Source organism: Hylobates moloch, unplaced genomic scaffold, assembly GCF_009828535.3.
Source record: "Hylobates moloch isolate HMO894 unplaced genomic scaffold, HMol_V3 SCAFFOLD_15, whole genome shotgun sequence".
Lineage (NCBI taxonomy): Eukaryota > Metazoa > Chordata > Mammalia > Primates > Hylobatidae > Hylobates > Hylobates moloch.
In genome coordinates, this window is record NW_026652290.1 from 33,336,353 (window position 1) to 33,359,147 (window position 22,795).

The 22,795-nt window shown below is 40.1% G+C and overlaps 1 protein-coding gene across 18 annotated transcripts in view; it reads left to right on the top strand.

The window, feature by feature from the left end:
- The window catches only part of SEPTIN10 (septin 10), a 71,029-nt gene that overhangs the window by 42,114 nt on the left and 6,120 nt on the right, over positions 1-22,795 (top strand). For 17 of the 18 annotated variants that reach the window (XM_032177280.2, XM_058428859.1, XM_058428852.1 and 14 more), the window contains 4 exons: positions 3,723-3,884; positions 5,836-5,932; positions 7,487-7,655; positions 18,337-18,469. In XM_032177280.2, the coding sequence (XP_032033171.1) occupies positions 3,723-3,884; positions 5,836-5,932; positions 7,487-7,655; positions 18,337-18,469 (561 nt within the window). Of the gene's footprint in view, positions 1-3,722; positions 3,885-5,835; positions 5,933-7,486; positions 7,656-18,336; positions 18,474-22,795 lie in introns of all 18 variants that reach the window. The other variant, XM_058428853.1, reaches the window with a different exon arrangement.

The following is a 22,795-nucleotide window of genomic DNA, read 5'->3' on the forward strand; positions in this document are numbered from 1 at the left end:
GTAGGACAGTCTTGCAGTGCAAAACTATATTTTAGTCAGGAAGGGACCAAATATAGAATGGTGGTCCCATAAGATTATACCTTATTTTTACTGTACTGTATTATATGTTTCTGTGTTTAGATTTGTTTAGATATACACATACTTACCATTGCATTATACTTGCCTACATATACACACACTTACCATTGTATTATAGTTGTCTGCAGTATCCAGTGTAGTTATATGCTGTACAGGCTTATAGTCTAGAAACAATGAGCCATACCATACAGCCTAGGTGTGTCATAGGCTATAACATCCAGGTTTGTGTGAGTATACTCTGTGATGTTCACGCAACATCAAAATCACCTAAGATCTTATTTCTGTCGCATTTCTATCACCGTGTTTATTAGTCCATTCTCACATTGCTATAAAGAACTATCTGAGACTGAGTAATTTATAAAGAAAAGAGGTTTAATTGACTTACATTTCCTTAGGCTGTACAAGAAGCCTGGCTGGGGAGGCTTCAGGAAACTTAAAACCATGGCGGAAGGCGAAGGGGAAGCAGGCATGTCTTATATGACCTGAGAAGGAGGAAGAGTGTGCAGGGGGAAGTGCTACACACATTTAAACAACCAGATCTCGTGAGAACTCACTACCACAAGAACAGCAAGGGACAACTCTGTCCCCTTGATCCAGTCACCTCTGACCAGACCCCTCCAACACTGGGGATTACAATTTTACATGAGATTTGGGTGAAGACACAAATCCAAACCATGTCACCATGGTTAAGCCGCATATGACTGTATATAACCTACTTGTATCCTTGCATATACTTTAAATAATCTCTAGATTACTCATTATAATACCTAATACAGGCCGGATGTGGTGGCCCATGCTTGTAATCCCAGCACTTTCAGAGGCTGAGGTGGGCGGATCACGAGGTCAGGAGTTCAAGACCAGCCTGGCCAACACAGTGAAACCCTGTCTGTACTAAAAATACAAAAAAATTAGCTGGGCATGGTGGCAGGCATCTGTAATCCCAGCTACTCGGGAAGCTGAGGCAGGAGAATTGCTTGAACTGGGAGGCGGAGGTTGCAATGAGCCGAGATCACGCCACTGCTCTCCAGCCTGGGCAACAGAGCTAGACTCCATCTTGGGAAAAAAAAAACCTAATACAATGTAAATGCTATGTCAATAGTTGTTATACTGTATTTTAAAATTTGTATTATTTCTATTGTTGTGTTGTCATTAAAAAAATTTTTTCCCCTAGTATTTTTGATCCTCGGTTGAATCTGTGGATGCAGAACCCACAGATGATGAGGGGGGCAGCTGTAAAGATATTAATGAGCATTACAGTATTACCTTTTGACCAATATCTTATTTCATTCAAACCAAAATGAAATATTTTGTGGTAACAGTAGAGGTCATGGGTATCATGCACTCATTTAAAGATTGTCACTACTCACTACTGCCTTATTCAGTTGATGAGAGATGAATTCTAAAATTGGGACTACCTTATCAAAATCCTGCCTTTAGCTTTCTATTGTACAAACTAGACAGGAAGTTAACACCTAAGCTTTGTTATAAGTTTAAAGGAAAAACTAGGATATGCTGAAATTACTTGATTTGGCCCATTTTAAATAGCATTACACAGGTTTTTTTTTTTTGTCGGGGCAGTTGGCAGGTATAGGGAAATTCTAACTTACACAAGGGTACTACATAAAGATGAGAGGTGTCGTTGCTGACCTCATCTTGCCACTCCCCAGGCCACCTCCAGATAGTTGTCTTCTATTCCTAAAAAGCGGAACACTCAACTGCTTGACATGGAAAGTTATCTTCTCTTACGCCATTGGTGACAAGCGACCCTCTTTGGGCAGTATCTGTTACTTTCCCTCCCTCTAATAGTCATGTAAACATTGATGTTTAGTATTCAGTCTACTGCAGTTTATCGTGCAAGCAATTATAAGTTATTAACTTGGCATAATTTCTTGAATACCTAAGTATATAATATTGAAACTAAGGACTTGGCACCAAAATGTTTATGTGCTTTGACTAATTTAACAGGAAAGTTGTTTACTTAGGATTGCTGGAAAGTTTTCTGCCATTAATTTCATAGATAGATAGAAAAAATTTCTCTCCTTTGGAGCATATGGAAGACTGATAAATTCAGATATATACTTGGCATCAATGTGAAATTTGAGAAGAGAAAAAAATTAAGAATAGAATAGGAATTATAATTTTTTCCTTTTTTTTTTTTTTTTTTTACAAGAGTTTTACAAGAGTTTTGCTCTTGTTGCCCAGGCTGAAGTGTGGAATACAATGATGCGATCTCGGCTCACTGCAACCTCTGCCTCCTGGGTTCAAGCGATTCTCCTGCCGCAGCCTACCAAGTAGCTGGGATTACAGGCATGTGCCACCATGCCCACCTAATTTTTTTGTATTTTTAGTGGAGATGGGGTTTCTTCATTTTGGTCAGGCTGGTCTCAAACTCCCGACCTCAGGTGATCCACCTGCCTCAGCCTCCCAAAGTGCTGGGATTACAGGCATGAGCCACCGTGCCCGGTCGGTTTTTTACTTTTAATCTGAAAATTACATTGAGGTTTTACTGTCTTGATACATATGACTGATCAGCCTGAGGTTTTTGATGAAAAACAAACTAAAAAACTTAAGAACCACCAGTCACAAATTTGGGGAGCTATCAGTCTTTTGTGGGGATATTAATCTTACAGAACTAGATTTACAAGTTATTCGGTCTTCACAACCCCAAATCTCTTGCCCTCTGTCAGTGATAGGAATTTAAATAATACTGAGAAAGTTATTCCTTTGTGTCATGAGTGCTTTTAATTGATAGTAGTACATACAGTTCCCTTCCTCTGCTTTCTAAGTAAGTCTGTGACAATGGGGCACAGGTAGGCATGGAGTCAGTCCTGAAACTAGAGGCAGAAAGAGAAGCTTCACCTGTCTTTTAGTTTTGCTGAGGGATCAATCACCCTGGTTACTTAGTGCTTAGGTTATTAAAAAATAAAAATTCTTAGTGAATTGAGGAGGCAATTCAGTTTACCTTTTATCACATTTTACTTTTTAAGTGTATGATGAAATTGCAAGATTTTGAGAGAAAAGAAAATGTGAGATTTCTAAACCAAAATTCAAATGAAATATTAATCTTACAAGAGTTCTGGTTTCTGAAAGCATTGATTGAGGTGCCTGTAATCCCAGCTACTTGGGAGGTTGAGGGAAGAGAATCGCTTGAACCCGGAAGGCAGTGGTTGCAGTGAGTTGAGATTGCACCACTGCACTCCAGCCTGGGTTAGAGCGAGACTCCATCTCAAAAAAAAAAAAAAAAGATTATGTGGCCAGCATCTGTAGAAATGAGTGTGTAAGGGGTGTATATATACAGGAGAATGGCCATCTAGGTAGGTCGGGGTTGGCATGCCTTTTCTGCAGAGGGCCAGGCTGAGAATACACTGGGCTTCACAGGCCCTGTGGTTTATGGCAGCAGCAACTCATCTCTGCTGTTGTAGTGTGAACGCAACTGTAGACAGTACACAAGCAAATGGGCATGGCAGTGTTCCTATAAATCTTTATGTATCAAGATCAACAGCAAGATGGACCGTAGTTTGCCAGCCCCCGATCTAGGTTTAGGGAAATTCATAGTCAGAATGAACGGTTTTGAGTGAAAAAACAGCTGCAGGATTAAAAAAAAAAAGCCTCAATAAGATTTTGTTTTTCTTTATTCTTAATAGGTAAACATTATACCAGTGATTGCCAAAGCAGATACGGTTTCTAAAACTGAATTACAGAAGTTTAAGATCAAGCTCATGAGTGAATTGGTCAGCAATGGCGTCCAGATATACCAGTTCCCAACGGATGATGACACTATTGCTAAGGTCAACGCTGCAATGAATGTGAGCTGATTGAATGTTAATTCTGTTTTCCATGTGAAAATAAAACTGTAATTTGTGAGTAATATTGCTACTAATATACTTTCACTTGTGTCTTCCAAAAAGACTTCAAACAAGGTGAATTTTCAAAAAGTCCAGTATGAGAAAATGTTTAGTTTTTTAAGTTGGAAAAAGTGTAAGGAGAATTTATTTTTAAGCATATTTTTCTTTCACTCTGCTTTCACCAAAATAAAGTGATACATTTGTGAGACTGGGATATACCTTTTGTGGAGCCATATGTAATTGTCTTAGAAAGATGACACCTTCCTACCCTGTCTTTATAAACATGAGAAGACTTTACAGCCTTCCTTTGCATGCTGTAGAATCTTAAAATCTTTAAAGAGGTCTCTTAAAACTAGTATTTACGCTCCTTCTCTCTTATAGTGTCAAGTTACATTCATATAACTTTTAGTTTAATACAGTGGAAGGTGACTAAATTCTTTATTTTACTTTCTTGAAGCTAACACATTTTTAAAACACCTGGTTATGTTTTGTAGGATCATGGGTTTTGAAATCCGACAGGCTTGGTTGGCCATATGTTCATTGGAGTTACTAACCTCCCTGAGACTTAACATATCTACAAAGTTAGGTTAATAGTGCCCATCTTAAGGGATGTTGTGAGGGATAAATGATGTCACCTTTGTTAATCGCCTAACAGTGACTTTCACTAATTGTTCATTCCATTTCTTCTATTTTCCTTTTCTGATTTTTCATACCACTTTTATATTAGTGTACCTAAATTAAATCTGTAAAAAAACTGACTAATGTAAATGAGGTGATCTTAATTCCTATATGTCAAATTGTCTTTACATCTAATTTTATTTCTTGTGCTCAACTAGAATATTCAGAAAGCCACCATTAAGAAACTAAATATGTCAATTTTAAAATATTAAACATAGTAATTAATAATTTTTACATTAGACTTTTCCCTGTATTAATCCTCAACTTCAGACAGACCAGTCTACTCCCTGCCCCTGAACCTAGCTATTGCATTTTGTTCAGAATCTTTTCCTTTTCTAAGCCATTTCTTCCCACTTTGCTTATCCATCTAAGTCTTGTTCTTGATCTGGCTTAGCTTGTATCTTCCTGCTCTTAGTGATCTCTGACTCCTCTCAATTTCTAGGACATTTACTATATTGATATTAATTTGGGACTTTGTATACTACTTTATATTAGTACCGTATCTATATACACACACACACTGTACACACACACACAATAGGAATACACTATTGTGTAGTTACATACACATTTTGTATACTGTGGGTGTGTGTATGTGTAATTTCCTCAACATTATTTTTGTCTTTTAGGGGAAAGTTCTTTTTCGGCCAGGTGCAGTGGCTCGCACCTATAATCCCAGCACTTTGGGATTATAGGGCTCACACCTATAATCCCAAGACAGGCAGATCACCTGAGGTCAGGAGTTCGAGACAAGCCTGGCCAACATGGTGAAACGCTGTCTCTACTAAAAATGCAAAAATTAGCTGGGTGTTGTGGCGGGCAACTGTAATCCCAGCTACTCAGGAGGCTGAGGCAGGAGAATCACTGGAACCCAGGAGGCAGAGGCTGCAGTGAGCTGAGATCGTGTCACTGCACTTCAGCTTGGGCGACAGAGCAAGACTGTGTCTCAAAAAAAATAAAAATAAAAATAAATAAATAAAAATTTTTTGTTTGTGTGTATTCCCAATAGCATAATGCCTTACATGTAAATACTTTTCTTTATGGGGCCCAAAGATGACTCTTATAGAACAGTTAGCACATATTCACTGGCAGGTTTTAAAATCTGAGGCATAGCTGACCATTCGATTTTAATAGGTTTCTTATTTAATTATTCTCTTCTCTCTTACATAAAATTTCTTTTATCTAGTCAGTTATCACAGTGGTATGAGAAGATGTGCTCGATATTTTTTTTCAGGGACAGTTGCCGTTTGCTGTTGTGGGAAGTATGGATGAGGTAAAAGTCGGAAACAAGATGGTCAAAGCTCGCCAGTACCCTTGGGGTGTTGTACAAGGTAAATGAGACAAAGGATGACTAGAAATATGTATCTATCTAGTAATCTCAAAGCTGCCTTTCATGCCTTCTTTGGGGTGATGCTTAGTTTGGATGTGATTGGTTGTCAGAGGAGTTGGCTGTGTACTATTTTAGCCAAAGTCTGGAGGCCATATAGAGCCTCCCCCTTCTCATTATGCCACACACACATTATTCCCCCTGCCCCCGCTGTACCCTGTCAGTAGGTGGGAAACACCAGTGGGGCACTCTGACCAAAATGTGAATGTAGAAAGTAGTATTCAGATATAAAACATCACTAATTACCACTTAACTATAAGAACAGTCAACCATCTTATAAATTTATATATTTTTACTGATCAAAGTATTGCCAGCTATTTCCAGAATAAGCCAGTCAGCCAACTTAAAAAGTTAAATCCACTTGACATTTAGATTATTTATTTGACATTATAATGAGTAAGTAAATAGTATTGTATGGTTCATTTACTTATAGTGCTAATTAATGGTGAATAGATTACCCTTACTAGTATAGATTTCCAAACGCTGATTTTTTTCTTAATTGATAAATTTTGTAATTAATGGAAAATATTGAGAAAATGTAACGTTTTTAATTTTATAAAAAATATAAAAGTAATAATTATACTATAGAGTATTGGTCACAATCAAATATATTTATTTGTACTCCTCTGGTCACCATAAACATAGAAGAAGGATCATGTAAGTGTGTTCACTAATTTTGAATAGTGTCTAACACAGGATCATAAATGTGTTGTATAAAAAGAATTTGATAATTATAGCAGAGATGGATAGTATTCTTGAGTTTGTAGAATTTACTACTTTGAAGTTTTAGTGAACTAATATTACATACTCTTTTTTTTTTTTTTTTTTTTTTTTTTTTTGAGATGGAGTCTCGCTCTGTCGCCCAGGCTGGAGTACAGTGGCGCGATCTCGGCTCACTGCAAGCTCTACCTCCCGGGTTCATGCCATTCTCCTGCCTCAGCCTCCCAAGTAGCTGGGACTACAGGCGCCTGCCACTATGCCCGGCTAATTTTTCGTATTTTTAGTAGAGATGGGGTTTCACCATGTTAGCCAGGATGGTCTCGATCTCCTGACCTCATGATCCGCCCGCCTCGGTCTCCCAAAGTGCTGAGATTACAGGCGTGAGCCACCGCGCCCAGCCTACATACTCTTTTTAAACATTGTGAAATGTCTTCAGGATAGTTTGTAAACTGCTAACAAAATATTAGTGTGAAGTAACTAGAACACTTGGTTAACAATAAGTTGTGTCTTTTTTGCTATTTCCTGGTGATCCATTGGCTACTAAATTTAAAGTAAATCTCCTGGTCTGTTAATTCACATTGCCTATGGTACAGTGTTTATACTGCAAGAGTTTCTTCCTTGGTTACTTGTATAAAATAATCATAGCTATTAATCAGACTGATCATTTTGCTATTTGTTGTTTCACATGTTTTCATGTATTTGTTCATTCAGCAAACACTTAATTGTGTGCCAGGAATTAAAATCCAGTGTTGCTCTTTTCTTATTTTTTTTTGGCTAGTGGAAAATGAAAACCACTGTGACTTTGTAAAGCTGCGGGAAATGCTCATTTGTACAAATATGGAGGACCTGCGAGAGCAGACCCATACCAGGCACTATGAGCTTTATAGGCGCTGCAAACTGGAGGAAATGGGCTTTACAGATGTGGGCCCAGAAAACAAGCCGGTCAGGTAGGGTGGGGTTCTTGGGAAGCCAACCAAAGAGGAAGTTAGAGAGGATTGCATATTTTTATATATCCAGGATGATGGGGCATGTGTTTTTTAGAATCTCCCAAAACCATGACATAGAATCATTTGGTAATGACTGATTATTGTGCTTCTTGAATCACTTGACTCCTTCCTGCTTTTGAAGAGTCTTGCTTTTTAAGTCCTTGTCTGACTCAAAAAGAGTTAAATATGATGAAGAATGTATGGCAGAGCCCTCCTGTTTCAGTTCATGCTGACATGAGTAACTGAAGGAAAATACCCTCATTATTTGATTTCTTTTTGTATTTATCTGAGACGATGATATATTTAACTGTTGTCATAAAGGTAAGTTGGAACACAAATCATTTTCTTATTTTTATTTATTTTTTGTGGAGACAGGGTCTTACTATGTTGCCCTGGCTGGTCTCAAACTCCTGGCCTCAAGTGATCCTCCTACCTCAGCCTCCCAAAGCTTTGGGATTACAAATATGAGCCTCCATATCAGTCCTCAGGAATCATTTAAAATAAACGAAAACATTTTCTGTTGGTTTTTCTTCTGTAAAGGTTTTGGAATGAGTGAAGCTTAGCAAAACATAAAGGAAGAATGAGAGTGCTTGTAGGGAGTCAGAGATTAGATTGTTTCTTGCCATATTACAGTGTAGTTATAAGAATTTTAGAACCTGAACCCTTCTTGCTCAGTAATATAAAGCATTAAAAGTTGTAGAAACTTCCTTGGTAATTTTATATGGTGCTCTATCCCAGACTTTATGCAACTCGAATCCTTAGTGTACTGAATCAGATCAATTTGATGTAGCATTCCAGAACAGTGTTTGCATGCAGGAAAGCATGAGATCCTTGGGACAAGTGCTATTTTAAACTCTCTTATGAGACTGAGGATTCCTTTTCCATTGCATTGTTTGCATTTGTTATTTTCCTGGTTCTTAGCACCTGCACCAGAGTAAACAAAAGAAAGGGGGAGGAGTGCATCAAGTCAGTGCTGCTGTTGCATATAAGCTTTTGGAAGACTTAATCTTAAATGAAGTTAAATTTTTAAATTTCTTCAGTCTATGGAGTTAATTAACGTTTTCACTTCTGGTAGCCTAATGAATTAAGAATTGTATATACTTAGGGCCGGATGTAGTGGTTCATGCCTGTAATCCCAGCACTTGGGGAGGCCAAGGCGGGCAGACCACTTGAGGTCAGGAGTTCAAGACCAGCCTGGCCAACATGGCGAAACCCCGTCTCTACTAAAATTACACAAATTAGCTGGGTATGGTGGCACACTCCTGTAAAACCAGCTACTCAGGAGGCTGAGGTGGGAGAATCACTTGAACCTGGGAGGCAGAGTTTACAGTGAGCTGAGATCGTGCCACTGCACTTCAACTTGGGCGACAGAGCGAGACTCCATCTCAAAGAAAAAAAAAAAGCATTGTGTGTACTTAACCCACCCTTACCAAATTCAGGCATAGGATGCTTCTGGTTGTGGGCCAGTCATTCTCCTAAATGACAATTTTCTCACGGTATTGTCTTCACTAAAGATTAATCATCTCGAGTTAGCTTCCCTAGTGTTTCTCAGAGGAGACTCACTTCTCATTTCTTCCAAGTCTCAGGGTCACTTCAGAGGCCTCTGTGCACTGAGGTGGAAGGGGTCCTGAGCAAGAGCGGGCAGGGACAGCTTTGAAGTCCTCTCTGAGGAGACCGGCCTGGGTGTCTGGTGGAGTCATCCTCAATCACCTGTGGATGATTAAGAAATGCAGGGTCAGAATTTCCAGAGATGAAGCCTAGAAATCTGAAGTCAGAATTCTTAGTCATTCAGCAAATAGTTAGTTTGTCTGCTGTCTGCTCAGCCAAATGCTAGTCATTGGATGTATGTGCACTGTTGGATCAAACAGAGACCCTGCCTGTGTAGAGTCTCTGTTGAGGGGTGGGAGGAGGACCCCTATGTGAAGAAGAGAGTTGAGGGGGCAGGCGGAAGTGGGGAGACCAAGTTAGGTTGCCATGGTGGTCCAGGCATGAGAAGATGGAGGCATGAAAGAGAGGGGTAGTGACAGAGGGGTGAGAAGCATGCTTAGGACACGTTTTTTTTTTTTAATTTAATTTTATTATTATTTTTGAGATGGAGTCTCACCGTGTTGCCCAGGCTGGAGTTCAGTGGCATGATCCCTGCTTACTGCAACCTCCGCCTCCCGGGTTCAAGCGATTCTCATGCCTCAGCCTCCTGAGTAGCTGGGACTATAGGCGTGCACCACCACCCCCAGCTAATTTTTGTGTTTTTAGTAGAGACAGGATTTCACCATGTTGGCCAGGCTGGTCTTGAATTCCTGACCTCAAGTTATCTGCCTGCCTTGGGCTCCTGAAGTGATGGGATTACAGTGATGGATCACACCTGGCTGAGGATATGTAATTTGAAGTTAAAGTCCGTGGGACCCACTGATAAATTATTTTTGCATATGGGATTTGAAGGAAAGAGAGGGATCAAGGATAACTCAGTCACCATTTTGACCTAGAAAATGGGGTGACTGGTGGTGATCGTTATTGACCTGAGTAGGATGGGAATCAGATTTTAGGGGTGTAGTTGGTAATCCAGAGGTTTTAGAAATGTTACATTAAGCTGCTTATTAAATAGTCAGGTGAAGCGTTTGAGTAGGTTATTAGAACATGAATCTGGAGCTAGGGAGAAGTTAGGGCTGCCATAGTAATTTGGGAGTCAACAGTGAATAATACTGGGTAAAATATTAAGTATTTTTTTAAAAGGCTCTGCTAAATGCTAGAGATTACTATTATTTCTCATGGAGTTTATGTTCTTGTAGGGGAGTTCAAAAATTAAACACCTAATTGCACAGTACATTGTAGCTGTGATATAAGCACTAAAGGAGAGGCAGACAGTGTAAAATGGGTGGTGTGGGTGGGGGGGTTTCCAAATTTAAGCTGGAAAATTCGGGAAAACTTTCTTGAGGCAGTGACTATTTTGAGCTGTAATAACTTGGGGAAAACAGAGCAAGACATACACAAAGGGCTGAAGATGGAGAGAGAATGGCATCTGTAAGACTCCGGAAGAAGATCAGTGCACTGCAGTACAGCAGGACAGATGAGGCAGGCCTGGGCTCACGTGAGATGAGAGAAGAGAACAGGCAGGCAGCAGCTGTGGAGGCCCTGGGGAGGATTTTGATCTTTGTCCTAAGAGGAAGGCAACGCTATTTTAGGAATAATATTTGCATTTTAAAAATTATTCTTTGCTCTAATGTGAAGGAGGTATTGAAGGGGTGTGCAGAGATTCTTAGGAGAGGCCAGTTAGGAGAGCATTTCTTCGACTAAAGTGAGATCAATGAAAATAAAGAGCTGGACATATTTGAGACATGACTAGAAGGTAAAATTGGAAGAACTTAGTGGTTGTTTGGATATAATAAAGTAAGAAAGCAGGAGGCTAGAAGGAGACTCCTAGTCTCCTGAATTTGTGGTTTCATGGCTAGGTGGATGGTTACTGCATTCATCTAGATAGGTATGGCTGAAGGAGGACTAGCTTTTTTGTGTGTGTGAGGCAGCAGTGGTAGGCACAATGGAGGTCACAGTTTGGGACCTGTTGACTGAGTTTCTTCTGAAACAGCAAAGTGACAATTACAAGTAAGCACTTTGGGGTATCTTTCTGGAGGTCAGAGAAGGGCCGGGCCAAAGAAATACACTTAAGAGTCATGGGTATTTAAATGATTAATTCTAAGTGTGACCAGGGATAAGACTGCCTGTAGAGAGAAGTACATCTAGAAAGAAAGGTGACTCGGAAACAGCCTTGAGTCACTTTAGTATTTGTCAGCTGGAGGAGCAGATAGGAGAGCTTGAGAAGGGAGGGGGAGGAAAACCAGCAGTGTCACATCTTGGAAGTTAACAGAGGGGATCAAGAAAGAGGGAGTCTGCTGCTGTGTCAAAGTTGAGGGCCAGGTTTATGCTGCACAAGTACAGAGGTGCTTCCTTGACAATTCTTGGAGAATAATGAAGACCACTTTGTGTTCAGTTAAAAAAGGCAGTGGTTGGGGCCAGACGCGGTGGCTCACGCCTGTAATCCCAGCACTTTGGGAGGCCGAGGCAGGCGGATCACGAGGTCAGCAGATCAAGACTATCCTGGCTAACACGGTGAAACCCCATCTCTACTAAAATTACAAAAAATTAGCCAGGCGTGGTGGCGGGTGCCTGTAGTCCCAGCTACTCGGAAGGCTGAGGCAGGAGAATGGCGTGAACTTAGGAGGCAGAGCTTGCAGTGAGCCAAGATCATGCCACTGCACTCCAGCCTGGGTGACAGAGCGAGAGTCCATCTCAAAAGACAAAAAAAAAAAAAAAAAGGCAGTGGTTGGAAGGCTACATAGGTCTGGACTTGCAGATTTGAAGGGAAGGCCTGCAACAGGTAGAAACCACTTTCATTCTAGCTCTGGAAGTGGAATGAATGAACTGAAAACCATTGCCAGCCAGCCTTGTTCACTGCTCACAATTCGTAGTCCAGGGAAAGAATGTCCAGTAGGCCCGATGTAGGTCATTTTCCCATCTCTTGTTTAGGAGTGAGTGTGAACCTGATTAATTGTCCCACAAGACTGTATCCCATGGGGGAGAGGTAGCCCCCAAAAAGGTAATGAGAATAATGGATACTGGTACCAAGAGGAAAGGACTCCATGATAGGTAGTCAGGAATCATTGATTGCCCATCACATCCATTTACTGAGCATTTCTTCAGGTTGGAAGCATCTGCTCACTGATCACACAAAGAAGGGGAAATTAGAAAGGGAGATTCTTCAGCTTAGGTCAGGCTACGGACTGGGTGGGAGCAGTGGCTGCAAGAAACTCAGTAAGTTTAGGTCAGGCTACAGAGCAAGTGGGAGCAGTGGCTCAGTATTGTCTTCCTAAGAGAGACCTTTCTACTGTATTTCTGGATCACTTGGGTAAAGTTGAGGCAAAATGTCTCTTCTGGTGCTTTGTCATATGTGATTAAATGATTTGATAAGGCTTTTGTAGCTCATTATAGTCTGATGTATTAGGAAGCTTTTATTTTTTATAGTTTCAAGAAGTTATATCTGGCCAGGTGCGGTGGCTTATGCCTGTAATCTCAGTACTTTGGGAGGCCAAGGCGGGTGGATCACCTGAGGTCAGGAGTTCAAGACCAGCCTGGCCAACATGGTGAAACCCTGTCTGTAGTAAAAATATAAAAATTAGCCGGGTGTGGTGGCGGGCACCTATAAGCCCAGCTACGTGGGAGGCTGAGGCAGGAGAATTGCTTGAACCTGGGAGGTGGGGGCTGCAGTGAGCTGAGATGGCACCACTGCACTCCAGCCTGGGCAACAGAGCAAGACTTCATCTCAAAAAAAAAAAAAGAATTTTTATCTGTTTTCTCGGGAGTCTTTTCCCATTTAATTTGGTAGTTGTGGTAATTTGGTTGGCATGTAAAATCTGTCCCTCAGTATTACATCTGTCTAGCAGTAAAGACAAGTTACGTGAACCTGTTGGGTGACCTTTATGTCACTGTACTTCCTGGCCTTCTTTGTTGCCAGAACTTCCGTTTGTTTTTCCACTTACGTTTTATTGAATGGGTATGCTGAGTCATAGTGGGTATCCTAATCTACCAGCACCAATCGTAGGCTTGTCACGAGGCCCACGTAAATAGCATTATAGTCATAGTTTAATTAACTGATCTTAACATTTTATATTATTTCAACCATTGGAAACATGCCTTTATAAAACTCTTTAAATCCCCAAGTTCAATACTTAAAGATTAACCTAACTAATCTCTTTCCCACAGTTAATCACCTTTAACTTTTTAGCACAAAATCACTGTCATTGAAGTATTGTAGCTTTGAAAGGAAGATTTATGCATAGTAGTTTAGAGTTGTTTAAGTATTTGACGTAATTTTAGTAAAACTTCATGTCTTTGGAACTCTCAAGAACTAAATAGTTCTTCAGGTAGTTCATAGTAGACTTGGAAAAAGTTCACTAGGCTTATTGGAACTGTACTTGAAACACAAACATGTCCCAGTTGAAGGAAAGGACTTTTCTTGATGACATGAGCAACTGAGATTTTTTTCTTTCTTTCTCTTTGGTTTTCAACTTTAAATCAGTGAGATTTGCAACAACAGTAGTGTGTTGGCATTAAATATTCATGTCAGGCCAGATGCAGTGGTTCATGCCTGTAATCCCAACACTTCGGGAGGCCAGACAGGTGGATCACTGAAGCTTTGAAGTTTGAGACCAGCCTAGGTAACCTGGCAAAACTCTGTCTCTACAAAGAATACAGAAATTAACCAGCTGTGGTAGCATGCTCATATAGTCCCAGCTACTTGGGTGATAGAGGCAGGATGATCCAGCCTGGATTAGAGTGAGACCCCATCTCAAAAAAAAAAAATAAATAAAATTATGACAGCAAGCTACTTTTATGCTAGAAAAGGAAATAGTATAGCAAGAAAGTGTTTTTATTTAATAAACCTATGATAAGAAACAATGATTGCATTAGTTTTAGAATACTAACTTTATAGACCATTCTCTTTCAGATCTGACTTTCTTTACCACCTTTTGAAAAATAGTACAAGTTTCTTTACTTGAAATTGGCCTTGTAAATTTACATTGTCAGAAGTTGGAAAGCAGCACAATAAGATGCAAAATATGCAGAAGCAGTCTATCACTTTCTCCTGCTGAGACACCACATTGGGGCAATCTGATTTGTGGTAGTTGGGAATATGGACTTTGGAACAAGTCTAATCTGGTTCAAATCCCAGCTTTTTACTTTTCAGCTATGTTTCTTTGGGCAGATTACTCTCTGTGCTTTAGTTTTCTTACTTAGAATGTCAGGGCTTGTTCTTCAGGGTTGCTGTGGGAATTAAATAGTCAACATAAAGGAGTCCAGAAGAGTACCCCACCAGTAGCAGATATTCAACAAATGTTAGGTCTCTTGTCTTCACCGGGTAGATGTATTTTCCCTGTGAACAACTCAAGTGCTTGTATAGATTAATGAAGGATTGTTTTAAAAAACTTAGGTTTGTTATGCATTCAAGATTTTTTTAAATAATTTTTCTTTTTTTAATTTTTTTATTATCTTTAAGTTCTAGGGTACATGTGCACAACGTGCAGGTTTGTTACATATATATACGTGTGCCATGTTGGTGTGTTGCACCCATTAACTCATCATTTACATTAGGTATATCTCCTAATGCTATCCCTCCCCCCTCTCCCCACCCCACAACAGGCCCCAGTGTGTGATGTTCCCCTTCCTGTGTCCAAGTTTTCTCATTGTTGAATTCCCACCTATGAGTGAGAACATGCCATGTTTGGTTTTTGTCCTTGTGATAGTTTGCTGAGAATGATGGTTTCCAGCTTCGTCCATGTCCCTACAAAGGACATGAACTCATCATTTTTATGGCTGCATAGTATTCCATAGTGTATATGTGCCACATTTTCTTAATCCAGTCTGAATTCAAGATATTTTTACATCAAACTTGTCTTTAAAGACTATCAGTCATGTTGGACTAGTGAAATGTAGTGAGGTTTCTAAAGATGAAGAAAGTAGCTGATATAGGGGCTTCTTTAAAAAAAAAGATCACAACAGGAAAAAAAAAAAGCCTGGTACTAAGTAAAATGCCTCCTTGGGGTGTGAGACATGTGATGTCTAGGGTATTTTGCACACTTGTAGTCTCTGCTTTTAAAGAACATGTTTATGCAAGTGTTTAGGATCTGTTCCTTCTTGGAACCCCTCCTGTACATGCCTCACACTCACCTCTCAGCCATGGTAGCTGCTGTGTAGTATTTCTTACTCTGTTTCTTTGAACTTACAGAATTCTATACTTAAAAGCTTAATGTCTCCAGTTACAAAATTTAAGATTAATAAGATTTCTTAATTCATCATATTTTGAAATTGATTTATTTTTATAAGCAATAGAAATTTCTCACTAATGCAGCTGGAAAGTGAATTTGTGTTCTCTGTCAAACCTTTGGGATATTCTTACAGCAAGCCCAAATGGAAGGGCTCAGCGTTTCTGACATATAAGAAGGCTTATTATACCTCCAAAATGCTACACATAGGAAAGGGCAGCTACTGGTAGAGTTCCAGGATAGTCCTTTCTCTGCTGGTTATGCTGGTTAAATCTGCCTCCTCTTCCCAGAAATTTGTCATTGAATGAACATTTATAAAGAAACTGAAATGTCTAGAGAGCTCTGCTGGATAGTCACAGAGATGAATAAGGATTCATTTTCTGTTCTCAAGATTTGTGACCTATGAGAAGGGAGAGACGGGCAGGATATAAATGCCATGGCAGTGCTTGGAAGGAAAAGTTAATTCTAACTGGAGAGTGTGGCAGTCACTACAGGACTGAACGAAGGAGGACGAACACAGAAATGAAAACTTAAACTGTTTTAAAGGAAGGGGCCAGGGGAAGAAGAAGAGAGTGCCCTGCTTCTAATGCGCAAAGGCAGCCGCCCTGAGCTTAAGCCCTTCATATTTATTGGGTAGAAAGAACAGGGAGGAAGAGGTAACGATTGGTCAGCTGCTTAATTGATCATAGGTTCATATTATTGCTAACAGGCTTCAGATGTGCCCTGTAAATAATCACAAGAAACACTTGTGCCTGGGTCGTGACTGCCCTTAGCATTCCTTCTGGATGGCAGACGCAGTTTGTCAGTGCATTTATGAGAACAGTTTGCTCTTTACTAATATAGCCTCCAGTGGTATACTGAGTTGATCATGACCCTCATTCTTTTGGCCTGCAACAGGGGAGAGTGGGGAAGACTTTACAGAGGAAGTTGCATGTGAATTTGCCCTTGAGGGGCAGAGGATTAGCAGGGTAGCATGGGGGTAGAAAGTGGACAGTGGCCACAAACTGAAGCCTGAAATGCCAGGTTCATTCTAGGAACAATGAACAGGTTGGTGTGGCTGAAACCTGAGGGTATCAGAATTGTTTGGTGAGAAATCAATCTGGAAAGGTAGAATTAGGCCAGAGATTATAAAGTTTCTTGAGTGCAATTTAAAGGAGGTGGGACCTTATTCTATAGATAGCATAACTTTAATGTGGTGAGAAAAGATAATGACATCTGTGTTTTTGGTGGAAAATCTAGAGGGTGACAAGAACAAAGTGAAAGAAAGAGGAGCTAGAAGCTCAGAGATGAATTAGGAGATTGTTGCAGTAGTGAAGGCAGAAAATCACAAAGATCAGGTTCGGCTGTAATCAGATACCTGTAGAAATGGAAAGAAGGTTATATTAAGAGACTTAGCTTCAGAAGCTGAACTAATGGACTTTGTTGATAAGATAGGGAGATAGGGTAAGGGAAGAGTGAAAGATGACTCAGGATTTCCAAGTTTCTACATACAGTGATTCCAATGACTCTAGTACTCCATATCAGCACTAACACGGGTGGCTTCATATTTCATGCTGTAGGAAATTTCATGTTTTGGGTTACAATGTGTAAAAAAATATTGGTACCTGTTACATATATGAGGCTGAACATGAGATGTGTGGCAGGTTCTTGAATAACAATGTTTTGTTCAATGTCATTTTGTTATAACATTGATAAAAAAAAAATTGATTCCCGGTGATGGCCACTGTCTGTGTGGAGTTGGCACGTTCTCCCTGTATCTGCAGGTTTTCTCTGAGTTCTTCATCCCAAAGCTATAAGCGTTAAGTTCATGGTATGTCTAAATTGTCCCAGTCTGAGTTGGGTGGGGGTGGTGTGAGTGTGCCCTGCAATGGAATGGCGTGCTGTCCAGGCCTGATTCTCACTTAGCTTCCAGGATAGGCTCCAGCCACCCATGACCCTGAACTGGAGTAAGCAGGTTGGAGAATGAATGAATGAATACATATTATTGTAACATAAAAATTTATTAAGCATACAATACACAAATGTTGGACAATAAGCAATGCGGTGTGAAAGTGCTCAGTGAGCCTGCCATATTTGTTATTGTTTGTTTTTGAATTACATTGTGGTAGGAGGTGATCTTTACAATTTTCCCTTTGCAAACGTCTATTCCCTGATTTCACCTTCACCATGATGACTGCCATCACTCACTGATGCACCAAAAATTGGGTAATTAATTGTCCTTGTTTTTGTTAATTTTTCTTAAATGTGTATATAGCTAACATTTATTTCAATGTTTAATATTAGAAGGGTTTTGAGTCTTTACTTAGAAGTTTGGTAATGTTTTTGTGACCAGAAATATGCCATAGGAACTTAATTCTTGTTTACATCGATTACCCTACGGTTAAAATTGGTTTAATCATACATTGCTTCACTGAAAGTTACAGTTTTCAAGAACCTATTGATGGCATTAGGTGAGCACTTGTATTTTTGAAAGTTTATTGTATCACTTTTTTTGTTTGTTTGTTTGAGACAGAGTCTTGCTCTGTTGCCCAGGCTAGAATGCAGTGGCGCGATCTTGGCTCACTGCAACCTCCACCTCCCAGGCTCAAGCAATTCTCCTGCCTCAGCCTCCCAGGTAGCTGGGACTACAGGCGCACGCCACCATGCCTGACTAATTTTTTGTATTTTTAGTAGAAACAGGGTCTCACCATGTTGGCCAGGCTGGTCTTGAACTCCTGACCTCAGGTGATCCGCCTGCCTCAGCCTTCCAAAGTGTTGGGATTACAGGCATGAGCCACCATACCCAACCTATATCACTTTTTAACAGGAGAGTAACACAAATAACTTTTTAGTCTTCAAGAGACCTATGAAGCCAAAAGACATGAGTTCCGTGGTGAACGTCAGAGGAAGGAAGAAGAAATGAAGCAGATGTTTGTGCAGCGAGTAAAGGAGAAAGAAGCCATATTGAAAGAAGCTGAGAGAGAGGCAAGTATGCTGGTTTGATGCGATTTGCATTTATTTTTTAGATGTCCTATTAATTTGGAGGATTTATTCCAAGAATTTGCTTGAGACTCTTTTGTAGGCTACTTGTTCTTTAAAGAGTAGCTTTTCCAACACGTAGTATTTGATTATTGACTTAAAATCATAGCCTAAAATTAAATGAAAACTTTGGCCTTTTTTTTTTTTAAGCAGTACATTTATGGAGTGACTAATCGTTGAAATTCTTACAATGAACTGGAAGCTGCAGCAGCTACCCTCTTGGGTGCAGACATTTTTCTTTCATGAAATCCGTGCCTTGAATCTACGGTATACAATTTTTAGGTGCCTCATTCAACCAGTCTCAGTGGTGGTTTGTCTGTTAGTGCCAAGGCTAAAAGAAGAAACACCACTGGATGTTTTCTTGTGCCTGGCAGAGTAAGCCACATTTGCCACAGGCCAACTCCTGAAGGTGGTGGGCCCCACAGCCACAGTGGCAACACGATGTATGTGTCTTACTGCGATGCTTTCCAAACGATGACCTTCCCTTTGTCATCTCACTCCTTTGACTGAGACCAAAGAGAATTTTGGCCTTTTGAGCAAATATTCTTCCATTAGAAATGGTTTACCAAGGGCTCATAATGGACTAGGTTACTAAGAAGTATCTTAACCATGAGCCATAAACGTTTTTACTATGGCTTAATCAAGCCTTTTTTGAGTGTTGCGGGGATGGTTGTTTGCCGTGAAATGGTTATCTGTGAAGGCTGTGAAGTAGCTTTGCTTTCCATTTGAACTCAGTCTCTCAGGATGTATTAGATGGTCTAGATTAGCGGTCCCCAGCCTTTTTGGCACCAGGGACCAGTTTCCTGGAAGACAATTTTTCCATGGACCAGGGGAGATGGTTTCAGGATGAAACTGTTCCAGCTCAGATCATCAGGCACTAGATTCTCATAAGGAGCGCACAACCTAGATCCCTCACATGCACAGTTTGCAATAGGGTTTGCGCTCCTGTGGGAATCTAATGCCACCACTGATCTGACAGTAGGCAGAGCTCAGGCAGTAATGCTTGTTTGCCCACCACTCACCTCATACTGTGCAGCCCAGCTCCTAACAGGCCGTGGACCAGTACTGGTCCGCGGCCTGGGGATTGGACCCCTGGTCTAGATGACCTTGGGGTAGCCCTGGCACCAAAAAAATCACCACTGAACTTCTGTAGTTTTGTTTGCTTCTAGTTCTGAAGCAGCAATTTAGGTTTTGAGTAAAGCTATTTTCTTGAAAACATGTGATTTCTTGAAGAGTTAATCTGTAATCCAATTGTGCTAGTTTATTATTTCAGATACACTTATAGTACTTGCTATGTAAATGAACTGTGCAGGAAATGTTTTGTAAAAGTAATAGTTTACTAATTTATTTTTAATTCAAATTTTGATGTTTTATTTGGAAACAGTTCACACAACAGAAAAGTTAAAGTATAGGATACCTGTGTCCTTCCCCTTACCTAAGAAAATAGGAATACCATAATCTCACCCAATCTTCAGTCCTTATTCAGATTTCTCCAGTTACCCCAAGACTGGCTTTCAAAATCGTTCCTTTTTATTTGGTGATTTTTCTGTTTTCGTTTTTGAACCAGGATGCAATCACAGATCACATATTGTACATGGGTATTATGTTTGTTTAGTTTCTTTTATTCAAGAGTTTCTCTCTCATATAGCATGAATCTTAGTTTTACCAATTCACTAATAAGATACCACTCAAAACATTATTTAATTCTATATTAAAGGACTGTTATTTAAATATGTCCTTGCCAATATTGTTGTGAAACAAATATCCCTTAATTTATCGTTTGTATAAATCCAGATTTGTATATGTAGCTTTGTAAAATGATGTTTGCTTAGATAATAGTGTGTGAACATTAGATGACTAGAATGGGGAGATGCACAGAACAAATGATGTCTCCAAATATCGTTGACGTTCTGTCTTCCCTATTCCTTTATTGAGAAGATTCTAGAAGAACTCATGAGGCATGTTGTGTGTGACACACGGATTTCCCATATGCCCTCCCCACTTCAAGGAAAAGTACAGTTTATATTTATCCCTCAGGTTACATGACCATCGTTAAGTTATTATTACTACCCAATTTGATATGTCAGTCTGTATCTTGGGATGATTTTTTCATTTAACATTTATGCCCCTCGTATTTCCAAAAAGTATGCTCGGTAATTTACAATTTAAAAATGCAGCTACGTTACAACCATGAACATGAGGAGAACAGGAGCCTTATAATACAGGGTGTGAAGAAGGGGTTTGCACAGAGGGCAGCCAAGAGCCCTGGTTGAGGGAATTTTTAAGTGAACACAAAGACTGGGCTCTAACTTCTAGGCAGGCAGGGCAGAAGGGACCACACAGAATTTAGATGGAAGTCATCTGCTAGCTCAGCAGAGAGAAATATTTTCCCTGGCATTTATTTCTAATTTCTAAAAATGGGGTTGGGCGTGGTAACTCACGCCTGTAATCCTAGCACTTCGGGAGGCCGAGGCGGGTGGATCACTTGAGATCAGGAGTTTGAGACCAGCCTGGTCAATATGGTGAAACCCCATCTCTACTAAAAATACAAAAATTAGCCAGGCACGGTGGCACATGCCTGTAATTCCAGCTACTCAGGAGGCTGAGGCAGGAGAATTGCCTGAACACAAGAGGCAGAGGTTGCAGTGAGCCAAGATTATGCCACTGCACTCCAGCCTGGGCAACAGAGCGAGAATCCATCTCAGAAAACAAAACAAAACAAAAGATACTTTTTTTTTTTTTTTTTTTTTTTTTGAGACTGAGTCTTGCTCTTACTGCCCAGGCTGGAGTGCAATGGCTCAATCTCAGCTTACCGCAACCTCGGCCTCCCAGGTTCAAGCAATTCTCCTGCCTCAGCCTCCCAAGTAGCTGGGATTATAGGCATGTGCCACCATGCCCAGCTAATTTTGTATTTTTAGTGGAGACAGGGTTTCTCCATGTTGGTCAGGCTGGTCTCGAACTCCGGACCTCACGTTATCTGCCCGCCTCAGCCTCCCAAAGAAAAAAGATACTTTTAAAAGGATCTTTGAGTAACAGAATGTGTAGTATCCTTAAAAGCAGTGTTTACAAAAGATACAGCATTGTACAGAAGTCCCCCTTTATCCTTACTTAGTTTGGCTTTCTGAGGTTTCAGTTACCCATGGTCAACCACAGTCTGAAAATATTGCAGTAAGATATTTTGAGAGAGAGAGAAAGAGACCACATTCACATAACTTTTATTACATATATTGTTATAATTGTTCTATTTTATTATTAATTGTTACTGTTAGTCTCTTACACTGTGCCTTAACTTTACCATAGGTGTCTATATATAGGAAAAATCATAGGGTATGGTACTACCTGTGGTTTCAGGCATCCTCCTGGAGTCTTGGAACATATTCCCCATGGAAAAGGCGGGACTGTCGTACCATATTGATGACTTAATCTTCGTAAGAGAATTGGTGACTATTGATACCACAAAAGATTCCTTGTTTTTAATTTTGTGAATTTGAAAATGTATTTGAATTAACTGCCTGTCGTAGTGAATAATGGAACCATGAATGCATGCTTCATGTACATGGATGGAATAGTTGTTGATAGCCAGAGCTGGAAATGCCACACAGTGTGAATAATGGTCACATTCACACCTCCCCGCCCCCTTGTTTAATGTTTCCCTCTTTGTAGTTTTCCTGGAATTTTTTAGTCAGCCTCATGAATGATGTATGAAGTGCCCTGTGACCTTTCAAGATATTTTAATATGCCTATGAGGTATGCAACCTCCATTTGAGTAACCAGGGAGCTATCTCTAGTCACGTGACAGAAACCTGCCCTTGCTGCTTCCTTTCCAGACTTTGCCCCACTCCTGCTCCTCTCCCACATCACTGGTGCACACATGTGCAGAGAACTGCCACTCTCTGTTTGTGCCACCTATTTGAATGACATCTGAGGAGCGTGCCCTTTAAACACACGCACATACCTAACGTAACTTTTTTAAAAGCAGGAACCATTTAAATAAGCAAATACTAAGGAACTGATGCTTCCCTGAAAAGGCATCCTCTGGAATAAAAGCATCTTATGTTAGAAGGGCCTTAATCGATTATCTGTTTTAACCTTGTTTCCCTTGGAATACTTCTCTTATCAGGTGCTCACTGGCTCACAGGACAACCTATTCCATATTTGGAACATAACAATTTTATTAGACTGGAGTTTAGCTCTCTGGTTTCTTCCCTCAGTCTCTGATTTTCAGTAAAATATTTCCTCAAATATTATATATATATATATATATATATATAT